The sequence below is a fragment of the Heterocephalus glaber genome, unplaced genomic scaffold (assembly GCF_053883595.1).
Source record: "Heterocephalus glaber isolate CG9 unplaced genomic scaffold, H.glaber_assembly_v1.0 deba00001503, whole genome shotgun sequence".
NCBI lineage: Eukaryota > Metazoa > Chordata > Mammalia > Rodentia > Bathyergidae > Heterocephalus > Heterocephalus glaber.
This window is the reverse complement of record NW_028258323.1, coordinates 1,633,594-1,660,177: the sequence shown is the minus strand read 5'-3', so window position 1 is coordinate 1,660,177 and position 26,584 is coordinate 1,633,594. Positions and strand designations below refer to the sequence as shown.

The 26,584-nt window shown below is 36.1% G+C and overlaps 1 protein-coding gene and 1 pseudogene across 41 annotated transcripts in view; one reads left to right on the top strand and one right to left on the bottom strand.

Annotated features, from left to right (window-relative positions):
* Positions 1-26,584, bottom strand: part of Ptpn13 (protein tyrosine phosphatase non-receptor type 13) — a 204,996-nt gene that overhangs the window by 139,663 nt on the left and 38,749 nt on the right. For 22 of the 41 annotated variants that reach the window (XR_015440727.1, XM_021248832.2, XM_087185916.1 and 19 more), the window contains exons 2-4: positions 22,628-22,747; positions 14,165-14,290; positions 107-285 (exon numbers count right to left, since the gene is read on the bottom strand). Coding sequence is in view for 40 of the 41 variants with exons in the window: in XM_021248832.2 (XP_021104491.2) it covers positions 107-285; positions 14,165-14,290; positions 22,628-22,742 (420 nt within the window). In the remaining variant the exon portion in view is untranslated. The remainder of the gene's footprint in view (positions 1-106; positions 286-14,164; positions 14,291-22,627; positions 22,748-26,584) is intronic. The other 19 variants (XM_021248838.2, XM_087185901.1, XM_087185906.1 and 16 more) reach the window with 1 other exon arrangement.
* Positions 4,164-4,953, top strand: LOC101715226 (tumor protein D52 pseudogene; annotated as a pseudogene).

The following is a 26,584-nucleotide window of genomic DNA, read 5'->3' as shown; positions in this document are numbered from 1 at the left end:
GAAAAATAAATATGAGATTCCTAATACAGAATCACTCTGTATTGAATGGATATTTTTCAGAGGGCTAAGGTAAAACACAAAATTTTTAAAAAGATTTAACAGTTACCTTTTCAACATCTGACAGTGAAGTTAGTGACTGATTTTGAAGAACTTCTGGTGCAGTGAACGCCCGAAGATCCTGATTGGAAATATTTTCATCTGTAAATGACACACTACCAGATGGCAGCAACAGCAGGGACCATGGAGAAATGATGAAGCCAAGGGCAGCAGGATCTGCTATGCTCACTGGTTTATAATTGCACCAAATAAAAAGAAAAAAAAATTGCTTAAAGTTACTACAGATCACTTCAATAAGTACCTCAGCTTGTTCATAAAAATATTAATGGTAGTTAAACACAACAAATCAACATGCTACAAGAAGAGATTTCATATAAATACAATGAAATTATTTATGCTAACATTGTTAACAATGCTAACATTATTAACACCACCTTGATTTGGCTTAATCTTTCAAAATTTTCATGGGGCTGACCATCTCCTCCCTTGCCAGGAAAGGTGAATTAATAAGGCCATCCTTCTCTGCTCCCACAGATGGGAAACACTGTTGTGTTCAGAGAGCCAAGGCCAGTGTGGAGGAGATGAGCCTTTTGGGCTGCCATACCACTGCCCCCAGTCCTGAGCAGCAGAGCCGCCCCCAGCGCCGAGGAGCTGAGGCGCGTGGGCGCCAGCAGCACACATATCCCCCACCCCTTGAAATGAGAAGACATGTAGAAAAGACTCAAAACAAGACTTCCTGATCACCTAAAGGAACCCCAAAGGGAAAGGAGATGAACACTCTGATACTCAACTACCTGGACTCCCAAAACTGGCAACAAAAGAGGATCTGGAAAAAATGAAATCAGAAATAATTTCTCAGATAACAGTAGAGATTGTGCCCATAGTGCAAGACATGATTAATAAATCTAGAGAGGACACAGATTAAAAAAATAGAGGAGGTAAGGAACATGATAGAATCCCAACATAGGAAACAAATGGAATGCATAAAACACATGCAAACAGATTTCCAGGACATTAAAAACGCAACTGAAAGCTTACACAGCTGAATGAGCCAATGTGAGGACAGAATTTCAGATATAGAAAATAAGATTGCAATTAGTGACCAGGAAAGGAAAAATCGCTTCAAAATTGTAAGGGATCACAAGAAATCAATCCAGCAGCTCCTAGACGATGCAAAGAAAAATAACATAAGACTGATCAGAGTCAATGAAGAAACAGGAGAGAGTGCAGATGACATAAAAAAACTGTTCACAGAAGTAATGGCAGAAAGCTTCCCAAGCAGGGGAAAAGAACTTGACATACAGATAAGTGAGGCATATAGGACTCCAACTAGCCTTGATCAAAAAACAATCTACACATAGGCATATAATTGTTAGGATTCCAGAAAGTGAACAGAAAAACAAAATTCTACAAGCAGTTAGAGAAGAGAAACAAATCACATACAAAGGAAAGCCCATCAGAATTGCAGCAGACATCTCAATGCAAACCCTCAAGGCAAGAAGAGCATGGAGTGATGCATTCCAAGTCCTAAAGGAATGATGCATTTCAAGTCCTAAAGGAAAACAGCCTGCAACCCAGATTGATGTACCCTGCAAACCTATCTTTCAAAATTGATAGAGAAATAAGATACTTTCATGACAAAGAACACCTTAGGAACTTCATGAATACCAAACCAGCGCTCCCCAAAATTTTAAACAATATCCTAGGAAAAGACAACCAGGACCACAACCCCAGGAAGCCCAGCAAAATGAATCCATTGGGCATGACAAGAAATTAAACACAAAGGGGGAGAATTCAAAAAAAAGAAAAAGTCATGACAATGATAAGTCAATATGTATCAGTTATAACCATCAATGTTAATGGTCTCAATTCACCAATCAAAAGAAATAGACTGGCAGAATGGCTCAAGAATCAAGATCCAACAATATTCTGCATACAAGAAACTCACTTAATTTAAAAAGAAACTCACAGACTAAAAGTTATAGGATGGAAAGCAATACTCCATGCGACAGGAACCCGAAAAAAAGCAGGAGTAGCTATCCTCTTTGCAGATCAAGTGGATTTCAAACTAACACTGATTAAGAGAGATGAAGAAGGACACCACATCCTTGTAAAGGGAACAATCCAACAGGAAGAGATGACAATCATAATTATCTATGCACCAAACAGTGCGCAAAACTATATAAAACAAACACTAATGGACATGAAAAATCACATAAGCACTAATAAAATAGTAGTGGGGGACCTCAATACCCCACTGTCACAAATAGATAGATCAACTAGACAAAAAACAAGCAATGAAATACTAAAACTCAAACTCTTGAACAAATGAACTTGAGAGATGTTTACAGTGTTCCACCCCACAAAATGAGAATAGACATTCTTTTAAGCTGCACATGGATTGTTCTCCAAAACAGACCACATACTTGCTCATAGAACATATTTAAGTAAGTGCAAAGGAACTTAAGTTATCCCCTGTATATTATCAGACCATAGTGTCATGAAATTGGAGATTAATAGCAAAAGAAACCGCAAAAATTTCATAAACACATGGAAATTGAACAACACACTTCTGAATAACCGATGGGTCATACAGGAAATTAAAGAAGAAATCAGTTCCTTCAATTAAATGACAATGACAATATAATATATCGGAATCTATGGGACACAATGAAAGCAGTCTTACGAGGGAAATTCAGAGCAGTGAATACACATATCAGGAAAACAGAATGAGCCCAATTAAACAACCTGATGCTGAACCTCAAGATTCTAGAAAAAGAAGAGCAGGACAAACCCAAAGCTCATACATGGGAGGAAATTATAAAGATCAGAGCAGAAATCAATGCAATGAAGACTAAGAGAACGATTGATACAAAAAAAAACAATGAAGCCAAGAGTTGGTTCTTCGAAAGAATGTTTGATATAATTAATCAGTTAAAATGTATATGAGCCTGTTGTTGTCATACAGGTAGGGTTTTCAAGCTAGGAATATACTTTAACAGATGCTATTTAAATTTTATATTTCTTCCAGAGTCAGTTTCATTAATTTGTCTTCCAAGGTACTTCTTAGAAGTTGTCAAATTCATTTCAAAAAAGATTTTTGTAATATGCTTTCATATCCTTTTAAATTCTGTAAAATCTGTGGTAATGTCCTCTGAATCTTGATATTATAATTGATACTGTGTAATAGGAAGAAAAGGTCTAAAGGAGTAGGGGAAATGGGAGGGGTAGGGAAAGGAAAGAAGGGAAAAGAAAAAATATGAGAAAAGGAAAAAAATGGAAACAAAGTCTTTGTTAATAGGAAAGGGTGGAGGGGGTGAAGGGAGGGCAGAGGAATGGGGAAAAAATAAGAACCAAGATACTCATGTAAAGGTACAAGATCTCAATGATGAATGTTAACTGTATTTTATACCTAAAATGTACTAATAAACCTAATGCAGAAAAAAAATCTGCATGGGTTCTCGAAGCTTGTCACAGTTTATATCTTAATGTCCCCTCAAAGCCTTATGCTCTTAGAGGTAGGGCTTGTGGAACATAACTAGATTATAAGGGCGTCATAGCTGACTTGTTGTTAGGAGGTGGGACCTGGTTGGAAGAGGTGAGTCTCTATGGGTGTGACCTGGAAAGCTGTACCTCCCTTTTCACCTTCTTCCTTCTTTCTTTGCTTCCTGGCTGCCATGATGTGAGCAGCTTTCTTCCTCCAGACCCTTCCATCGAGCTGTTTCTGCCCTGAAGCTGGCCAAATATGAACTAAATATGTGAGTTCAAATAAACTTCTCCTCCTTTAAATTGTGGGTGTCTGGTATCGTGCCTCAATGACAAGGAATGTGACTATCACAAAATGAGACATAAAGCACTTTCATTACTGTTCATAAGAAACTTTATTCAGGTATTTTATTACAGTGACATACAAAAATTGATAGGGAATGGTAGGTCTTTAAACTTTTTTCAAATCATAGATTCCTTTGAAAAATTGGTGAAAGCTATAGTTTCTCTTTCAAGGACACTACTCATAAAACTGTAGGGGAATAAGGCCAAAGGGGCGAGCAACTGCGGAGGGAGCTCAGGCAGCCATAAAACCAAGCATTCTGCCTCTGCCTGGGATGATGGATCACAGAGACACAGACTTATATGAAGACTACCAGTTCCCGTTCAATTTCAATGCAGGAGTGAACAAAAACTACCTCTACCTGTCCCCTAGTGGGAATTCATCTCTACCCGGATCACCTACTGAGAAACTTGGTTTGCTCAGGACAAACCCAGTACCTGAGGAAGGAGAAGATGCTGCAGCCATGCTTAGCGCCACCAAGACACTCTCCGAAGAGGAGCAGGATGAGCTGAGAAGAGAGCTGGTAAATGTGGAAGAAGAAATCGAAACTCTGTCTCAAGTGTTAGCAGCAAAAGAGAAGCATCTAGCAGAGATCAAGCGGAAACTTGGGATTGGCTCACTACAGGAGCTAAAGCAGAACATTGCCAAAGGGCGGCAGGATGTGACAGCCACGTCCGCATACAGGAAGACCACTGAAACCTTATCTCAGGCCAGACAGGAGGCTTCAGTGGCCTTTTCATCTGTTGGCTCTGTTATCACCAAAAAGCTAGAAGATGTAAAAAATTCCCCAACTTTCAAGTCATTTGAAGAAAAGGTCAAAAACTTAAAGTCTAAAGCAGGGGGAACCAAGCCTGCTGACAGTGATTTTGGAGAAGTCCTGAATTCAACTGCAAATGCTAGTGCCACCGCCATGGAGCCACCTCCAGAACAGACACAGGAGAATCTGTGAGATTGCTACCTTTGTTCCACTACCCACTGCCAGATGCTGCAAGCAAGATCCAAGCACATCTTGTCAACATTCATCGCTAGGGATTTCTACCAGATGTGCTTTTATTTAGCTTTACATATTTCTTTGACCAAATAGTTTGTGAGTTAAACAAAATGAAAATATCTTCACTTCTACTCACAGGAAACACACTGAATGTGCATTCAAGGCCCTTTATTTAGGGAAATACTTTTTTTTTTTGGAACCGGGGATCGAACTCAGGTCCTTGAGCTTGCAAGACAAGCAGCAAAACCACTGAGCTAAATCCCCGGCCCTGGGAAATACTATTATACAGACAACAGGTAGTACCTGAAGACACTTGCTAGAATGATCTGAGAAGCTGTAGGTGATCACAGTTGCTTTCCCACTTTACAAAAGTGCTCTGCATCTGAGATGCTACTTGGATTTTTGTCTTCTAGATGATTTTTTTTCCTTGACTCTGTATATTTGATTCCTAACTCAAATTATTCTTTTAAATTTTCTGAGTCCTGGTTATTATAAGTTTCTGTGCCATTTTATTTACATTTAAGGGAAGAACTTAACAGCTACAAAAATTCTGTTTTTGAATAAACACTCTTTTCATATAAGGTACATATCTTGGGTGTGTGAAGATGTCAGACTAAGCAGCTTTAAATCCAATTTGTTATAGTTATGACAGTATATACAGTAATTCCAACTACTGGGTGACTTGGGAGTGGGATCTCCCCATATCCTTGTTAACTGCCATTTGCGACTATAACCATTTCAGCGTATTTGTTATTATGCCACTTATATCAATTTTTGATAATATTAAAATTTTAATTTCAGAGTAAATGGACAGTTGACCAAATAACAGAGTCTAGCATATCAGGTTGAAATATAAGTGTCCTCATCAATATTCAGTTCAAACACCTGAAGTTTTAGGTCTTGATAGCTGTAAACATGGTAAGTAAGATCAATCACATTAGGGGGAGCATTGCTGTCTCCATTTAATCCATTTAGCACCTTTTAAAATAAGCATACAGTTATGACTGATATAACTTGAACATTTTTATACTATGGTGTTGATTCTAACTCCTGAGGGTGTAATTTATTAATAAAAATGAATTCCTCATTTAGCTCAGTGGTTCCGCTGCTTGCCTCGCAAGTGCAAGGTCCCGAGTTTGATCCCCCGTAACAAAAAAAACAAAACAAAACAAAAAAGGAATTCCTCATTCTCTGCTTGTTTGCAATGTTAGAAATGATACTGTAGACGTTGCTCTTACTTTGAAAACTGGGTGTCCAGGCTAGTGAATCAAACCCTCTGCATAGAGGCCAAGGTACTCTAGTAACTTAATAACTACTGACTTACACCACCATTTCCTTATGCTGTATGTTTATGGCCTACAATGTTATCTGTTATTTATCAAATTGGGATTGTTTTCTTGTTTATGCCAAATGTTAACTGCCAAGCTTGGAGTGACCTAAAGCAAATTTTTTTTTTTTTTTTTTGGTACCGGGGATCGAACTTGGGACCTTGCACTTGCACAGCAGGCAGCGAAACCAGTGAGCTAAATCCCCAGCCCCTAAAGCAATTTTTAAAAGCATGACTAGATTTACTTGAAGATAGATTCTTCTGAAAACCAAATTTGAAAAGCTACAATGTTGATTGTTATAAAATGGCATGTTGCCATTCTTGATTGCTAGAGATTTTGTTAGCACTTTGGATGCAAATGAAACTGCTCTATTACATGTGCAAAGCTTAATAAATTCTGCATATCAGTAATATAGGTCTCAATATTTATTATGAGGCCAGTGGTCTGGAACAACTTGTTGTACTAAAGAGTCATCTAGTGTCTATACTTTGAAAACTGTATTTCACTGTCAATTTTAAATCACTGCTTAATGCTATCAGACTAACATTTTGAATAATTTCCTTCTAGGGGCTTAAGGCAAAGATTGCCGAAGTTCTGTCCGAGAAGAGCAGATCTGTAGAAGTTCGTCACTTTGTAGAAATATTGTGGTTATTTAACATAGCCGTTAAATTATTTTTTCTATCAAGGATTTTTTTTTTTTGGTGTGTTCCTATATCTTCTCTTCATCATACTGTTTGCTGGGTGTCCTGCCCTGTTCCTATTTTTCCACAATGGCAATTTCTTTAGGTAAGAGATATATCTTCAAATCTCTTTTCCCACCATGAGGAAAAATGGGTATGGGAAGTGGGGATGCGTCTATATAGGTGAGTATTGGGGATGGCTATAAAAGAAATGGGAAACTTCCTTTCCTAGATACCTAATTTAAAAATTAATCTATTATACAGCACTCTGCTCTTAGAAGTAAAAAGATGAATTCAGAAAAATGGATTTGAAAAGATTTAGATAAATAGATTTACAAATTAAAAAAAAACATAAAACTGTATGTAAATCCTAGAGTTCATAGATTCACTTATAGCTCATTTATGAACTCTTGGTCAATATTCTCTTAGACTATAATGTTCTTAAACTGATAGAAGTCAGTTCCTTTGAAAATTCCTTAGATTTGGAATTGGTGTACAACAAAAGCTGTTTTGTTGTTTTTTAGTCAAAATACATCTTTTGCATATTTGAATTCTAGAATTTGGATTTTGTCTTGTTTGCATTTGCTCATTACTTAACTTTAATTTCAGGTGACTTTTTTTGTATTACCAGGTTGATTGACAGGGTCTTTTAATGTCTTGTTTTGTTATTTGCCTCTATAGGTGTTTAACACCTCAATATTTAAGAAGAGCTTTCTAAAAATGAATCCCTTAGACTTCAGAACGCCTATTCCAAAAAATAAAGGTGTACATTAGACTCAAGAAAACAGACTCGTTAGAAAGAACTTTAAGCGTTATTCTCCCCTATCAAAAGAAAGAATATAGGTTTTAAGATAATTTCTAGGTGTACTGGGCTATAGACTCAAGAAACTGCTACAGAAAAGTCCCAGAAGGCCTGAGACTGCCAAGTCCATTATTCAATCTGATGCACTGTACTAACATTGCTGTAGCTCAGATAACTGACACAAGTCCAAGGAACAGTTAGTTTACCAATCATAAAGTTACCTATGCTTTCCTGAAAACACCTTTTATCAGAACCAAATCATCCATCCTTTGATTTAACCTCAACCTATGGTCAAGACAAAGAGAATCTGATTTAATTTTATTAAAAAACTATTAAAAGTCATTCCGCTTTTGAAGATTAAAATGTCCCTATACATTTATGAATCTGAGGAATATCTTTAATAACTGTGTTTTGGGGGAATGCTTGAATCCACCTTTTTTGTTTTGTTTCTTGGTGGTACTGGGAACTGAACCCACATATGCTACGCATGTGGTTTAACACTTCTACCACTGAGGTACATCCCCAGCTCTATTTTTTTATTTTTTCAGACAGGGTCTCTGTAGTTCAGGCTGATACTGAACTCACTAGGTAGCCTGGGCTGGCCTTGAACTCAGTGATTCTCCTGCCTCAGCCTCCCAAGTACTTGGTTTATAGGTGTGAACCACCAAGCCCAGTTTATCTATCTATTTTGAAACAAATTTTTGCTAAGTTGCCCAGGCTGGGCCTGAATTTGCAATCCTCCAGCCTCAAGGTTCCTGAGTAGCTACAATTACAAGCATGAACCACCATGCATGGCTTGAACACAAGTTTTAATTAGTCTGCACATCTTACATAGTGCTGATGTAGACTTGCAGTCCAATGGACGTTTTAGTCTTTATCAGCCATATATGAGACAGCTGAAACATGGCTCACAATTCTCATGGAAAAGCATATTTCAATGGGTGAACATGCTGTGAATTCTCAACATATTGTTGTCTTTAACAGCCAATCTACACATTTTCTGTTATAAGCTTCTTCTTTGGTATTTCAGGAAAAATCAAAATACAATCCATCTGGAAAATTACTCAAACAAGGCAGAGATGCTATTCAAAACCTTGAGATTTCAGGTCTGAAACATGATAAAACAGTTTAAAATCAATTCCAAATAAGCCACTAAGGAGCTCAAACACCAAGAGATAGATTATGAAGCCAAAGCACTAATATCTGGTCCAAGATGATGATGTATAACCATAGTTATACATAGTCGCTGTAGAAGAGGTAAGAACTTGCAGGATACCGAACATAGTTTAGAGCTAGTGATAATTTCCTGACAGACTGGATGTGCAGGGAGAGGAGGAGAGGAAGCTAGATGATGCCAAAGTTTTGATCGAGTAACTGCGGAGATGGAATGCCATCAATTGAGAGAGAAGACTGCAGAAGGCTGAGTTCCTGGAGTGAGGCTGTGTGGTAGTGGTAAAAAATAGGACTTTACTTTGACTTGTTAAGATATTTGTCAGAACTTGGGGGTATAGCTCTGTAGTAAGATGCTTGCCTGCCATGCACAAGGCACTAAGTTTGGTCTCCAGCAACACACACACACACACACACACACACATGCATATGGGCACACATGCAAGCACTCACACATTCTACACTTGGTAGATACTCAAATGGAGATGTCAAGAAGGCAGCTGAACCTGGAGAATGGGACAGAAGTCAGAACTGGAAATATATCTTGGGAGTCATTGGTGTAACAAATAGTATTTAAAGTCATGTGATCTGCTCATCCATAAAGTGAGTTAATATAAATGAGAATTAAAGACCAAGCACTGAGTCCTGGGGTATTAAAATGAAGAGTGACTTCGTTCTCAGTCTTTTTTTTAAGTTCTTATTGTTCTCTTGGGCATCCACGGAAAGTATAATGTTATAATTCCCTCTAACACTTCTTGAATTCACTAGCACCAATCTCCACCACACTCTTTTAATTAATTTTTTTCTTATTAGCCTTTCCATCCAGATCCCCAGTATAGTACTTCGTTCTAAAGAGACATGCATAATTATGACTCTCATGGCCAATTTTCGATAGTTCTTCTTTTGGGAACAATTTTTATGATTTCTGGTACCTGCTACCATTTTCAGGTTATAAATTATCAAGGATCACAGCTAACCCAGAGGCCTTAATGCTAGCTGAAAATATAAATACTGTGTCCTATCCTGTTATCCTGGACGCTGGTATCCAGAGACCAGACAAGGGCTTGCTACACTCTTCTACCTCACCTTGGCCACAGACCAAATCTGTGCCCTCTTTAACATGGTGGTATCACGTAGAAACTGCTGGAGTGAAAGCAATCTATTATTGCTTATCACTCTGAAATTATTAAGAGATTTATTCACTAACCACCACAACCAAGATCAATAAAACTATTATTCCTTTGCCAAAAACTATATATTTAAACTTTTGCTTTATACATTCTTGTTTTTACTGAAATCTAATGAACATAACGTTTTTAAGCATTATATATATTAATATAGTCTTTTCAACATTATAGGTCATTTGCTAATAGAGTCCAAAATGTACTATTAGGAAGATAAAATATGTACATAATTATATGCAAGATAGAAAGTATAAAGTGTCTAAGAGAGAAATGCATAATATAAAAGGAAGTTTCAAGGACAGCAAAACTGTATCAATAACAACACATAAAGAAACTTTGTCTATCTCTCCCTCCCTTGCTTTCTTCCTCCCCTCCTTTCCTTTTCCTTTCCTTTACTTCTCTCCCCTCCCCTTTCCTCCTTTTCTGAGCCTCCCTTTCCTGAACCTCCCTTTCCCTATTATCTTAAAAAATATATGTGGCCCTTTAAGAGCAGAACACTTGACTGTGGTTAAGGGTACAGTTCCAAGGGGATGAAACAGCCAAAGCAAAGGCATGCACATGTGGTCAGAAAATTATTAAGTTTGGACAAAGAATAGCAAGTATTTTGGGCAGAGGAATAGCAGAGAACAGTCAGAAACAGAAACAAAGGTGGGTAATAATTTTCCCTTTTAAAAAACACATACAGAGAAATGACAGGAGTGTTTTCAAAAGTGATTCTTAAATGTCTCGTAATAGCTAAAGCAACTGTGACCACAAACTATGTTGTTGTCAAATTTCCAAAACACACACGTGACATTTAAGTATTGGATTCTTGAGAAAAACAGACCCAAACCACAAAGCTTATTTCTAAATAATTGTAATGGCTTATGCAAACCTACAAGTGAGGGAATTTAGAGTTGTAGGTAGAAGCAGTTTTAAATTCATCCTTGACACTAAAAGGAAAGAATTTAAAGAAAATATTTTCAAAATTCTTCAAAGAATGCTAATAAGAGAATACTCTAAAATGAGTTTCCAGAAGCTTATAATTTTATATCCTGTTTTAGTTGTATACTGACTATAATGAAGAATGCTATGATTATGAAAGAGTAAATCAGTAGTCAAGTTCTTCTATTTAGAGACTTTTAATCAAGATTCCACAGAAAAACACTGCTTAAACAGAATTTTAAGAAGCTAGAAGCAAAGTTAGAAATACACAGAAATTTGATATACAAAAAAAAAAAATCTTAAAACTTCTTTCCAGTGTTCTCCTAAACTTAAAATCCACGAGCCACTTAACACTTATACTTTCTTTTCCTCAGGGCCCTTGTCATTTCTTTTACATTTCCCCCTTAATTCTTTGTTTCCCATGTACAATGTAAAAATTTGGAAAATGATCAGAAATAGATAAAAAAATAAGGTAAGGGAACAGTAATGAAAAGTGTTGGAAGCTTATCTAGAGACTTAGAATAATATACCATTCTGAACTGAAAATCCTTGCCTATTCAGGAAAGAAACTGTAGTCCTTGTATTTCATATGTTCTAATAAGGAGCTTAGCAAAAACATATGCAGAAAGATTTGATGAATTCACTCTATAACACAATTTTCTCAAAAATTCAGTTGATATGTGCATAAGAATATGTTATTAAGTCAACCACTTGACAGAACATAATACAGAAACAAAAGATGGTTAGAACAGTTCCCCTACATTTTAACATTTTCTTGATAGTAAAGTTTTGTGATAAATTATTTAAGGTTCATTGAAATTTTGGTATATGCTACAGATTGGTTATAAATTAAAAATATATTAATTCTTCCTAAGTTTTGCTACTACTTAAAAAAATTACCTGTTCTAGTGTAAAAAATGATACAATAGTAATCACTTTTTAAAAATAAATTGTGTAAATTGATGTCTATAATAATACAAATTGATGGTGATAGGCTTTCTAAAGATATTTTATATCATGTAAGTTTTCTTGATATAGCCAATCATTCAACAGCACTTAATGAACTCTCACCAGGTCTTTGGTTCTCAAGAGTTTATCTTCTGGTATAGTAGGTCCCAGACCTTGCTAATTACCCAAATCTCTAAGCTCATCTAGGAGATTTACAAAGATATCAGAGAAACTGTCAGCTCCATTTCATTCTTTTTTAAATATCTGACTTCAGTTTCAGGCAACTAAGAAAGACAGAATGTACAATGTAGGGAGCACAGACTAAGCTGGAAGCTCTTGGTTCAAACCCTAGGTTTGTATTTAGAATTTACAGTTGTGATCTTCAATACATAGTTATCTAGCTTCTCTGTTCCTAAATTTATTTATCTGTAAATCTAGGTTTTTTTTAACCTCATAGATAAGGTCACTATGAGGATTAATGAAAAAAAGCACTTTGAATAGTTACACTATCACTATTTAATAAAAATCTCCCTAAAGATAGCAGGTATAGACTGCTAAGGAAAGGTGCAGGCATCTAAGAAAAGTCACTCCTCAAAATTCGTTCTCATTTATATCCTCAATGTCTCACCCAATGGGAGCCAAAGCATGCACTATACATAATTAGTACCGTAGTTTTAGAGTAACTGATCAAATTCTGAAACTGCTCTATTGTAAGTTTAAGATTTTTTTGCATCTCTTACCTAGAAGTCATATTAGAAACAGATGATGTGAGTACAAAGTATTCTAAAATGCTAATTTGTTCTTTCATTATAATTAGTTCCTTGGGGAATATCTCTTCTATAAGTATTCTATTTATCATATGACATTCCTAGTTAGCATAAATCCCAAATTTAGAATAAGGGGTTTAAGAGTCACAATCTAGCCAATAGTACTTATTGAGTAACTATACTTGCCAAATTTGATGTTTTACTGTATCTGGTCATTATCTTTAGGTATATAATGAATTATTAAATATTTATTTGGATATACATATCACTACAAGATCAATCTTACAGTTTTAAAATTTTTTATTTGTAATAGAAATTGTAGCATTTTGATAACATAAAATTACAAAGTTCTCACACTGATTTTATGAATTTTCTTCACTAGATTAGGAGAAAAAAAGCCATTTTTATTTCTCAATGAAGACAGCCCCCCCCCCCCCACAGAAACTGTTTTTCTTTGTTTTTAAATGACTAACGAGATGTGAACTGCTTGCATAAACCATAAGCACTGGAACCTTGGGATGGCTTCTGATCAGTGAACCTTCTGGCAATTTGTTCTGTTATGTACTGCAGGATTCATGAGGTAATTCCAGAACTAACACAACACATGAGTGAGACCTGAGCTTGTAAGTAACATCCAGATAAACTATTATATGCAGTAAATGGTTGACCAATGTATTTATTCACCCAAAGAATAATCTGGATTTGGATTCTATTTCTGCAATCTTGTTTAGTTATATTTCAAAGTAAGTGTCAGCTTTATTAATCTGAACATTGAAACAACTATACTTTCAAAGTGTCTGACTTTGGGGACTTGAGATCATTAAGAAACCTTTTGTCTCCTAAGCCACAGAGGAGCTTTTGTGTGAATTCTGGAGCTGGAACACAGGATTCCTCACAAAAGCTTCCTAGGGATTCAGATGTTCATACCAACCTACCCTGCACACAAAGAAGAACCCCTGCTCTTACTTTAGCATTAAAATGGTATCATTAAAAAAACCAGTATCACGGCAAGAAGTGACTTTTTGATTTTTTACACTTGCTCCAATTCTAAGTCAACTGATATATTCATCACAGAGTTTATGACTATATACTTCCATATGTGGTTTTTTTGTTTTTTTTACAGTGAATACAAGACTACAAGAGGTCAAAAAGTAACTATTTTATTAAAATAATAATATTACATTAGAAAAGCAGAATAACTATCAGAAATAATTTTAGACTAGGAATGAGATATAAATAACTCTTCTCTGTTTATAAGGGAGAGGCTGATTAAATGGCTCCCAACTCATGATACTGACATTTAGAAATAAAATGTTTTATCCTGATGGGATTCAGGATTTACTATCCCAAAACATGCCCATTGACATTTGAGAATACTACAGAAGCAGGAAGGCCTCTTTCTGATCTTCTCCCCTGAAAAGAGGTCAAAAGACACTCATTCAAGAGATGCCCTCCCTATAACTCGAGGGAAGGACCAGTCTTACCTGTGAAGACAGGGATACAGAGGAAAATCTGAACAGGCCTTCCAAAGTTCCACCTAGGTATTACCATTACATTCAACTTTGCTATCCTATCATACTTGTCCACAATTATCCACTTTTCCACAGAATCTGGAATAAAAAAAATACATGGGTTGGGATAGGGGTATAGCTCAGTGGCAGAGCACATGCTTACAATGCATACGGTTTGGGGTATAATCACTAGCGCTAAAACCAAAACAAAATATATCATAGGTTTGCCTGTCTCTTTGGGTCTTCATTACTGAAGCCTCCTGTGTCACCAAAAAATAAATTTTTGTCCTTTTTTCCTGTTAATCTGTCTTATTATAGGGGCCTCAGCTATGAAGCTAGTAATAGGAATGATTTCCTCCCTAGATTACTTCATAACATTATCTTCATTTGGTTTTTTCTATCTTGTTTTTAAAGAAAAAAAAACTACAAATGAGTTTCCTATTCCTTTTATTTATTCTGCAATGCTTTCCATATATCCAGTAAATATCTATGTTGTACCCGCTCAAGCTGTGGGATGAGCACCTTGGGTCTCCTCCAGCCATCTGATACATGAATGTGCCATTAAGCACACCAGTACCTAGGAAAGTTCCTGGGACTAATATCAATTTTTATTTCCTTAGGAAGGATCCAAAATTTGAGTTAGACTATATCATATATGTAGGCTGCAGATGTTTTAAAAAGGAGTATACTTGAAGGTGATTTCTTTTTAAAATATAAGACATGTCTTGTTTGATCATCCTATCTAAGCAGCTACAAAAATATTAACCACAAACAGTAAAGTCTGTTTTAAAACAGTATCATTGCTAGTTATTATGGTTTAGATCTAAAATGACCTCCAAAAGTCTCAAGTATTCAGAAATGGACTTGGAAGGTGACTGGGGATTTAGCTCAGTGGTTCCACCACCTGCCCCGCAAGTACAAGGACTGGAGTTCGATCTCCGGTACCAAAAAAAAAAAAAAAAAAAAAGATCTTCTCTAATCTGCTTCATAGTTGCCACAGGTGGGACAGCTTTCCTCTTCCAAGCCTTTCCATCATGCCTTTTCTGCCTAGGAGCCAGCTGACAATGGACTGAACTCCCTAAAACTGTGAGCCAAAACAAACCTCTCCTCCTTTAAGTTGCAGGTATTTTTGTCCCAGTGATGGGAAAGTGACTAAGAACTAGCTTTTAACAATTTTGTCTAAGCAATTTTGGGACAATGTGCTAATCCTCTCAAAGTGCTGGGATTTTTGTTGCCACCTGATGACTCCATGATAGCCTATGTACGTCATTTTACCATACAAACTATAACAGAGACAATTAACAATGTAAATAAGTTTTATGATAAAAGTCCTTCGTAAAGCATGAGAATTTTTCCCCTATGTGCAGATAAAGTTCCAAGCTGAAAGACATCTTGTTCTCCCATGTCTACTATCCCCATAAAATCAGAAGGGAAAATAACTAAATTTAAAGAATGAACTTCATGACTTCATTTTACTTTCAAGGGCTTGAAATTTATGCAAAGACTGAAAAAAACAATAGTCTTAATGGGAGTCTGGCATTGATTTCATTTTTGGAGAATTGGATAAAAAGGTCAATGAAACTTACAGTATATTTTCAATTTCCAAAGGAAAAATACCAGTTTTCTAGAGAGGAACCATCTTGTGACAACATGATTCCACATAGGAAAAATATTTGTTTGATTACTAATGCCATTTATTATTTCCTGCTACTCCTCAGATATCAACCCCCAGCTTACTCTATAAAGATCTTTTCCTTCTAAAAGAACAGAGGATTATTTGAATGAATAATCATTTGTGAAATAAATGAATAATTCATTCCCTAAAAAGAAATGTTATTTATATGGTGCTAACAAAATTGTTAACTATAGCTAATAGACCTCACCCTAAGAAAGTAAAAACATCTTAAGTAAATGATACAAAGCATACATCCCCCTTTAAATTTCTCTATTTCAGGGAAGAAAGTTAAGAAAAAAATTGTAAAACAATGTTTTAAAACCTTAGTTATATAATGTGAATCAATCCCACAGTCAATTTTTACAATGTAATTGGTAACTGACTAGAATACTATTAGAGTATGGAAATATAAATTGAGTAAAGCAAGGGAAAAAAATCCCAAAATCAGAATGCTGAATAAAAGAAGCCAGGCACAAATGAATGTCTTTGTATGATGTTCAAATCTAGGCAAACTTGTCTAAGTGCTATGTCATAGCAGTGATTAACCCTGATGACTAAAGATTGACTAGGATGGAGACTTAGGGAGCCTTTTGGGTGCAAGAAATGTTCTATATCTTGATCTTGGTGGCAGTTATCTGAGTGTATTCATACGGTCAAAAAATTCATCAGGCTGTACAATTAACAATAATGCTATTTACTGTATAATTATACCTAAACTTTATAAAGTTCCTCTAGGTTTAAAAAATTAAAATATACATTCACCAAAGAGTATGACCTTAGCAACTTTCCCCCCTAAATGTATGAATCTTTAAATTTATAAGATTGTCTGTTTAGAAGATCTAAAATACAAATAATTTCATATTAAGACACAGGGTACTGCTGGTGCATATGTAGGAAGGTACTGTTCACTGTGAGTGTTTCATTCACTTGTCAGTCTATACTGATCTTTTAAAGAGTGCTAGGCATTAAATTTAATGTTTTACAGTTTGTTTCCAGGAAACAAATGGGTTAATTTTATCCAGTTCAAACACATTTAACTTGAAAGACCTGTTACTTCTGGCCTTACAAATGCAAGGCAAGATGTAGCATGTCAAAAACAACTGATACTCCCTCTTAATCTACAAAATTATGATTGTAGATAATGAGGAAGGCAATAAAAAGGGAGTAGCTGGGATCTCGTCTTTTAAAGGTTGCATACACTCTACAAAGATTTACTCAAAATCTTTCTTTATTTCCTACAAAGGCTTTAAAAATGTCCCAGGAAGTCAATTTCAAGTTCAGCATGTGGGTTTATTTTTGTACTCTATTATGTTTCACTGATCTACCTGTATATTTTGATCACTGCAGATTTAGAAGTATTGAAATAAAGTAGTGTCAGTCTTCAAACTTTTCAAAGTTGTTTGGGCTACTCTACTTACACTGAATTTCCATGTGAATTTTAGAACAAACTTCTCAATTTCTACAAAAGTAAAGACTGTTGGGGCTGATGAATCTATCAATTTAGAGAAAACTGACATCTTAATAATATGGAGTCGGGCTGGGGATTTAGCTCAGTGGTTCCGGCGCCTGCTTTGCAAGCACAAGGTCCTGAGTTTGATCCCTAGTACCAAAAAAACAAAAACAAAACAAAACAAAAAAACAATATGGGGTCTTCTGATCCAGGAACACAGTACAAGTCTTCATTTATTTAGATCTTCAACTTCTCTCAGCATTGCTTTTAGTTTTCATTATACAAGTCTTTACATCTTTTCTCTGATTCACTCCTATTTTTATTTTATTTTATTTTTTGGTGTTTTTTTGAGACAAGGTCTCACTCTGTAGTTCAGGCTGGTCTTGAACTCACTATGTAGCCCAGGCTGGCTTCGAACTCAGAGCAAACCTCCTGCCTCAGCTTCCCAAGTGCTGGGATCCCAGGCGTGTGCCACCATGCCGGGTTATTTCATATCTTTAAATTTCTTCTTCTTTTTTTCTTCTTTAGCACTGCAGTCAATCAGTTCTGGAAACACTGAGTTACATCCCTTGCCTTTTTAAATCTGAGACAAAGTCTAAGTTGCCAGGGCTGGCTTGAAACTTGCAACTCTCCTTCCTCAACCTCTTAAGTAGCTGGGATTACATGTGTGTATTGCCATACCCAGACTTATATTTCATATTTTACACTTTTATTTCCATTTTTACAAGGCATCTAAAATTTTTAATTTCTGATTGCTCATTGTTATGATGTAAAGAGACAAGTGATTTTTTTTTTTTTTTTTTTTTTGGTACCGGGGAACAAACTTGGGTCCTTGAGCTTGTGCAGCAGGCAGTGAAACCACTGAGCTAAATCCCCAGCCCTACAACTGATTTTTGTATACTGAACTTGTGCCCTTCAACTTGAACAATGCTTAGTTTTAGTGGATTTTTTTTGTAGTTTCTATCCTATTTTCTATATAGAGGATATCATCTTTAAATAAATGTAATTTGACTTTTTTTTTTTTCTAATGTGTATGCTCTTCATTTGTTTTTCTTCTCTTACTGCAGTGGTTAGAACTCAAATACAATGTTGAAAATAAGTAATGAACATAGACATCCTTGACTTATTCCTGCTCTTAGGAAAGACACAGTGTTTTGCCATTAACCTCCCCCACCCCACACACTTATTTGGTCACAGAAATGTTGTCTGAGGATAGGAGAGACTAGTTTGTTTTTTTCCTGTCTATGTATTTTTTTCTGATCTAAGCTATGCTTCCCAATCAATTAATAAAATGGACAGAGAGGTATATAATTAGGAAGTATAATACATATAGTAAAAGCTTTAATGAAATTTCCCCACAACTTTTATTTCAATGACTACATTCAAATTTCTATAGAAGAGCAACTCCTTAGCTAGATAAAAAAGCAAAATTCAGTTACCTGCTATTTGTATCTAAATTACAATGTAGAGCACATGAAAATAAAGAAAGATACTCTAGAGATCAGTGATGGTGAACCTTTTAGAAATGAGTGCCCAAACTGCAACCTCAAATCCATTTATTTGTCACAAAGTGCCAACATTGCAATTAAACCCGAATACTGAGGTTTTGGTTTAGAAAAAACAATTCATACATTAACATCTTTTGTCAAGAGAAATAAATAACATGCATGTCCCAGGTTCACCACTACTGCTCTAGATAAATGGCAAGTAAAAGAAACCCAAGGCATTATTGAGAACAAATTAAAATCTGGGCACAGTGCTGCACACCTGTAATCCCAGCACTCTGGCAGGGTGAGGGAGGAGGATCACAAGTTTGACCCCAGGCTGGGCAACTCAATGATACTGTCTCGAAGTAAAAATTTTTTAAAATGCTGGGGTTGTAGCACAGTATAAAAAAAACCACAAAACAGGGCCGAGGATTTAGCTCAGTGCTGCTGCCACCTGCCTCGCAAGCACAAGGTCCTGAGTTCGATCCCCGGTACCAAAAAACTCCACAAAACAAAACAAACACAAAACCAACAATAACCAAGTATACACATACATTTATGCACAAAACCAGACTAGAGAAAATGTAGTGCAAAGAGTAGTGAAAAGATCCAGTCCACTTATATTAGTTATTAACTATTATATGTATCAAACAAAATTACAAGAAATAAGTATAAACAGAGGTAAGAAGACAGAAGAACTAAGAAGATGGAAACTCAATCACAATGGGAAACTTTAACTATCCCTATTTTGCAAATCAAGGATTCAAGTAATGAAGATTTATTTAAAAAAATTAAAATCACAAACATCAACAAATCTAAGTTATAGCCTATATTAGAAAGCACACAAACTTTTCAAATGATCACAGAATAAAAACAAAGACAGATCATGTACCAGACCACAAGAAAAACTGGGTATGGTGGTACATGCCTGTAATCTTAGCTACTCAGCAGACTGAGGCAGGACATCACAAGTTCAAGACCAGCCAAGGACACTTAATAAGAGCTTGTCTCAAAATAAAAATAAAAAGGGCTAGTGACGTAGTCAGTGGTGAGCACTTGCCTAGGATGTATGAAGCCCTGCTTTCAATCCTCAGTATCACAAACAAACAAACAAACAAACACCCATACACAAATCTCAAAAAATTCTACAGCAGTAATCATACAGAATTCACATATTAATAAAACTAAGAAACGTTAAACAAAAAGGGAACCAAGTACCATTATCATCGTTATCTAAGTGTGTGGAACTGCATGTTTCTCAAGTTTTAAATTTTTTCTCCTATGAAGAGAAACATTTGAAGACGGTTACTTCCTTCAAGTAAACAAAATGCTTAGCTACCATTACTCTATGAGTAAAGGCTTAAATTTCTGGGAGGCTCAAAAACATGAAGTAATACATCATTTCCTTGAATTTTGCTAAATGCTTATTTCTACCTTTTTATTATAGGACTATCAATAGCATGTCTGAACTCATACACTGAAAAAGATAAAGAAAGTAACAAAGAAGATTAGGATGATCTAGGAAGAAAGACACAGACAAGAACCAAAACAAAGCAAACATAGACAAATAAAACTAATATAGGATGATGCATTTTAAAAAAACAAACTTCTTGGAGGTCGCTTCACCTGCTTTCCCCTAACATTCTCCTTGTTCTTCATAGGGGCGTCTACTAGAGAATGAAGGCATATACAATTCATCTGAAAAATAACAAACTAATAGTAATTTTATTTCAGCTTACAGTAAGACTCTGGAGAAGAACGTGAAGTAAAATGACCACTGCATTACCCAATGAAATGAATGAAAAACCAGAAATTTCAAATAAATCAACTAAACATTTGTTTTCTCCAAATAAACAGAAATTTCCAACTAGCAATCATAATAATCGGTAAGCTCCCAACTGCCAAATTTAATTTCTCTGTATTACTGATATCATTCTGTGAATGACTGGGGCCCTTAGAGTAACCAGCTCTCATTGGGCAGTCTTAACATACAGCTGCCTCACAATTAATTTTATAACACATTCAGTAGATTTCTTTATTGTAAAGTGCCAATGTGTACTAATTGCCTCTCAATGACAAGAACTGTAAATTCAGACAATCTCTATCACCCTTACAAAATCTGAAACAAGGACAAAATCTTAGGTACTTACAGTGCGCAAGTTGCTTTATATTCTGTGAGTCACACCCTAGGCAGTGATCCTGCCCTTAGTATAATAAAAGAGGTATTATCTCTCCCTCCTCTGAACATCTGTAGTACTCACTGTCTCTGTCATTCATTTGGCACACCATTTTAAATGGTAAACTTTTCACATGCATCTATTTGTTTTTGATCTGAATAAACCCCTTAAGGGCAACAATGACACCTTCTTATTTGGATCTCCCACATATTATATACCTCAAAGCATTTGTTTCTTATATATTTATTGACTGTCTATTGTTAATTGGTAATTAACTGAGTAATGTAACCAACAAATTTTTCCTCAACAACACTTTTGGAGTGTGGCTAACTGCTCTATTTTCTAAGGTTCCTATACTTTAGAATTTTCTGAAAAATTAAAGTGAAGCAAGCACAGTTATAGAGTTCACTTAAGATAACCAGATTTTTGGTAAGTGATTTCAGATAAAAGAATACACTTTCTTTAGATTAATCCTGACTCTGATCAAAGGTCTTCATACATCTGAGTAAGAAGCAGTAATAAGTGGCCCTAACACTGTTTTGCTCAAATTCCTGTCACTAAATTCAAAAACAACAAAGAAACTTTACTGTCCCCAAATGCTCTTCTCCTGTGTCCTAGACTTTTCTATACTCAATCCACAGTTATCCCTGCACCTTTCCACCAGGTTTTCATGACTCCTGGCTCTCAACCACAGCAAGCAGCAGAATGTCTTTGAGGGTTTGTTAAAACACAAGCTGCTGGGCTCCATCCCCAGAGTTTCTTCTTTGGTGGGTCTCTAGTGTGGGGTCAGGAAGTTTATAGGTGATGCCGCTGCTGCTGCTCCAGCTTCCACCCTCTGAAGCCTATCATTACACTCAATCCCCACTTACTTCTGTTATGTTTATTTTGTATAATTTATTTATGCACTTCTATTTTAATAGAATATTAAAAATCAGGATTCTGATTTTTTTCAAAGAGATGAAACCTGGTTTATTTACCTACTGTTCTAAACAGGTGTTGGGTATATGATGTGAATGACAAACAACATCTTCATATGGAGTTTTTCAGCACCATCTCAAACGGTTTTAGACAACCACAAGTGACTAGCTTTTCCACACAATCATTCGGACCAACTGACCACCTATAAAGAAGCATCAAACTATAGTATTTATTCAGCCTACATTATCTAATTCAGAGTAACAGGGGTGCACATGTTATTCCCTTTGCTAGAGTTTCTCCTCCTTTTCACCTGGCTAACTTGGACTTTTCTTCCAGATCTCAATGCAGGGATGACTTGTGAAGGTAATCCCTCCTTTTCCTCCCTGTGACCAAGTCACATCGCCCATCGCCTAGTCTCATAGTCACTGAACTTCCTCTTCTTTAGCCCGTCATGGATGTATTTTTTACAAATGTATAAATATTTTATTAATAGTTACTTTCTACATTGGAGTGAAAGCTCCAAAAAAGCAAGGAATGCTTTTTTTTTGATATCCATTGTACTTGCAGTGCCTGGTAGACAGAATCTGAGCACTGTCACTTCTCTTACAAGAGACAAGATGAAATGTTCCTTTTCATTCTCTGTCAAAAGCACAAGAACAGCAAAACAAAAATCTAATCTCAGCTCTTCAATATACAAAATAAAATTTTTAAAAAATTACAATAACTTACCTTTTCTGAATAATTCTTGGAGACTTTCGGCACTCTGGTTTAATACAGCCCATATTTCTTCCTCCTGCAGTGGTCCACCCCGAACCTCCAGGGCCTCAGCTAGTGACACATGCATATTATCTGGAACAAAGGTAAAGGATGTCTGTGTGTCAGCAACTCAGTGCTGAAGGTGACAAACCCCCATCTACCCATTTCTCAATACACCCTTCAGTCTACATATAATCCTACAGTCTTAAACTCATAAAGAGTAAAAGAAGCTGGGCACGGTGGTTAGTGTTTGTAGTTCCAGCCACCTGGGAGGCTGAAGCAAGAGGATCACTTGAACCCAGGAGTTTGAGACCAGCCTGGGCAAAACAGAGAGACCCTGCCTCATTGAAAAAAAGGCAAAGAGGGCCGGGAATTTAGCTCAGTGGTTTCGCCACCTGCTGTGTAAGCGCAAGGACCTGAGTTTGATCCCCGGTACCAAAAAAAAAGGCAAAGAAATGTGAGGAATAACTCCTCAAAATAACTATTTCATTTGCTCTAAACTAGCAGGGTCAACCTCAGAGCAGGAACTGGGGGATGGTGGTGACTACTTCATGAGAGGACAGGAAGCACCAAACTACAGATGATGAAACCAAAGCAGCCAGACTAAACAAAAGGCCTTTCAGAATCGAATCCTAAGTTTCATTCTATGCTTCCCAGATATACAGCAGAAAAGAGACTTATGGCCATCACATAAGAAGCTGGGAATGATACGCAACACATTTCTTCCATATATGTGTGTGTGCATAAATTTTGCAAAAAATAGAATTATTTCTAGAACCAACTTTGCTGACAAGTCACCATTTGCTCCTGGTAGTCACTTTACCTGTACATCTGCTTCCCATCTGTGATTTTGGGATAATAATAATAATAATAATAATAATAATAACCATTTTGACTATGATAAGAAAAGAGGCTATGTCTCTGAACATGCTTTGTAACCTAAAACTCTGCACAAGTTGAATTAAGAAAAGATCAGAAAAATATCTCTGGGGATATTTTTATAGGATCAATTTTCCCAGTGTTGCTTAAGGTGACATATTGATATCAGGTTTAGTAATCTCATTTTTATTTTGTAAGGGGAAAATGCTGCTCCTCAAAATTCTCCTTTGTGAATTTTCCTGAATTGACATGCCTAAAAAATAAAAATTATTACATTTATTTAAGGGAAAAAATAGAAGCTGCATTTTTTTCAAAGAGATGTGTATTTTTATCTTTCACATGAAACATTAATAAACTGGAAGTTTTAATAGAGACATAAAGATCCTATGAGCAATCAAACACCAATGTGAATTGTAAGAAAGACTACCCTCTAGCAAATTCCCAAAGTGTTTTGTCTGAGAACTGGTTAGATAGCTCCAAAGCCTACACACAGACATAAAGTGAGAAGATTGCACAAGGGTTTCTTTGAAGAGAGTTGTACAGATTTCCATGTCTCTCCCCTAAAGCAGAAGCAGTGTGGGAAAAAGCCTTGCTTTTCTCTTAAGCCAGTGAAAGAAGCTTCAGTGGGAGCTGTGAAGGACTTCATAGGTATTGCCTGGAGGCAAGATAACACAGCAGATTGGTACGTGATACACACTTCCCGCACTGCCCAGAGACAGGAGCAAGAGGGGAAAGAGGAGAGTGCATAGCTTGCTGTGGCAGAGCCAGCTCCACTTCCAAGGTGGGGACGGGAGAGGAAAGGACACAGGATGGCAGGACAACACTGATTCAGTGTGGAGCTGGATTAGGTCCTGGCCAGAGGACCAGAGGTCTTCAAATTTTGGACAGCAGTAGTTCTTGCACAACTCTGTGTGCATGCTAGTAACTACTGAAGGTATGTGTTAAATTTAAATAAATTGTATGTGGTGTGGATTACATCTCAAAAATCCGTTGTCATAGCTTAAAAAGAAAATTATTCTTTCCTCAGCACAATAAATAAATAAATAAATGACTGACTGATTACTGAACTTCCCGTGATCACCGTAAGGTTCCAGCCTCAGCACCACAAATATAAATACACAGACAAAATTCTACTCAAAGTACCACCTCAAGTAGCGAGAATAACCCCAAGAAAACAGAGGGAGGAAATGAGAGAGACAGGGGAGGGAAGAAAGAGGAAGATGAGGAAAAAGAATGAGACTGATGACTCCACAAAGTGGCCTGAAAGGTAAGCAGGCTGAGAGCCAGCCAGGATGCGAATATTGGTGAGTGGCCTCCCACCAGTTTGTTGTCCTTAAGAGAAAGGACAAGTTTTAGCTCTGAGGGAAGAATAAAATGGTGATTAATGTACTGAAAAGGCACTTTTAATTATGGAATTGACAAAGCTTTCTAAATTTAAGTGAAAATGACTGTAAAATTATGGACCTGAATTTTTATACGGAGGCAGGGGAAGAACTTACCCTCCAGAAGGAAGAAAGAGGGAAGGAGGGAACCAGGAAGGAAGAGAAACAGGGAGAGGGAGAGAGACAGAGAGAGCTGGGGATGTAGCTCAGTGAAGTGCTTGCATAGCTTGTGGGAGACCCTGAGTTCAATTCCCAGAACCACAAAAAAAAAGTGATGGAGAGTAAGTTGTTTATGATCCCGTCTTGTGTATCACATTGGAAAAGCCATGTATTTGTTGTAGGTGCACTAAATTTTAAATCTTAAAATTTTTTACTGGTTTTTTACTTATTAAAATTATTTACTTGGTTTATACTTATTTTCTAAAGAAATTTTTAAAAATATAATTACTCCCTATAAGACAATAGAAAGGAAAAATAACTTCACATATAACATACTTTTTAGTGCTTGATTGTTGTCTATAAAGATTACTAATTATACTTCTGTTGTTCAATTCAATCAGTTCCAAATTATACTCTATTAACCCTGTTAATTTTTATTTAATTTTTTTTTTTTCAATATAGGATTACCAAGCACATCTATGGCTACGACTTGAAATTCTGAAACACAGAAGGAAATTTTTTCAAAGTAGTATCATTTAGCTAACAGATTTGCTATTTTTAGTTTATAGCTTTACTAGAACAGAACTTTAAAAATTTTTAAACTGCTTCACCCTGATCACTCAATCTCAAAACTTAATGTAGCTTTACATTAAGTATTTGTTTTTTTTTTTTTTGGTATCAGAGATCGAACTCGGGACCTTCCACTGAGCTAAATCCCTAGCCCTACAGTAGCTTTCTAGAACACAACAAACATAAAGATTATAAATTGTCTACCCTCACCATTTCTCTCTTAATTATGTTTATCCACATTTACTACATTACCTCTGAAACTGAAGGAAAGGAAATGAAGGAAATACAGATGTTTTTAGAGGGATGCAAAAAGAACTGAGAAAAAGAGAGTTTTTCCCTCAGAAAAAAAATACAGAAAGTAGGGGGGAAATATCTTAAGTTAACCAATAAGTAACAGAAAGAACTGATGAAGAAAAAATCTTTTAAGTTTTATTTCCATTACTTCCTTACAGTACTAGATAGCTTGAAGTACAAATACAGAATAGGGACTATTTTACAATCACAAAATTCATTCTTTACAGTAAACATAAGCATGTTATTTACTTTTATTTTCTTGAAAGTTATATGCTACAAGATACTACAAAGTTTTTGTAAATAATTTCAAGTAAGAAATGTCATTTTAATCCTGAAGGACAACACACTCCAAAAAGAATGAGCAGTAAACAGATTAACAATCCAATCAAGTGATATAATCACCTGTCTATGAGTAGACTAATTAAGAATGATTAACTTGACTCTAAGAAACTAGGGCAACAGTAATGCCTTAAACAAACCAAATATAAGATAGACCTCTGTATATGCACTTGATTTGACCACAGACCCACTCAGCATCCTGGCTGAGGGCATCTTTAGTCATTAAGAAACCACAGTGAGTAGAGAAGGCAACTCCAAACTACAAGCATCTTCTAGCCTGGGAAGATTCAGAATTAAGTACATATTT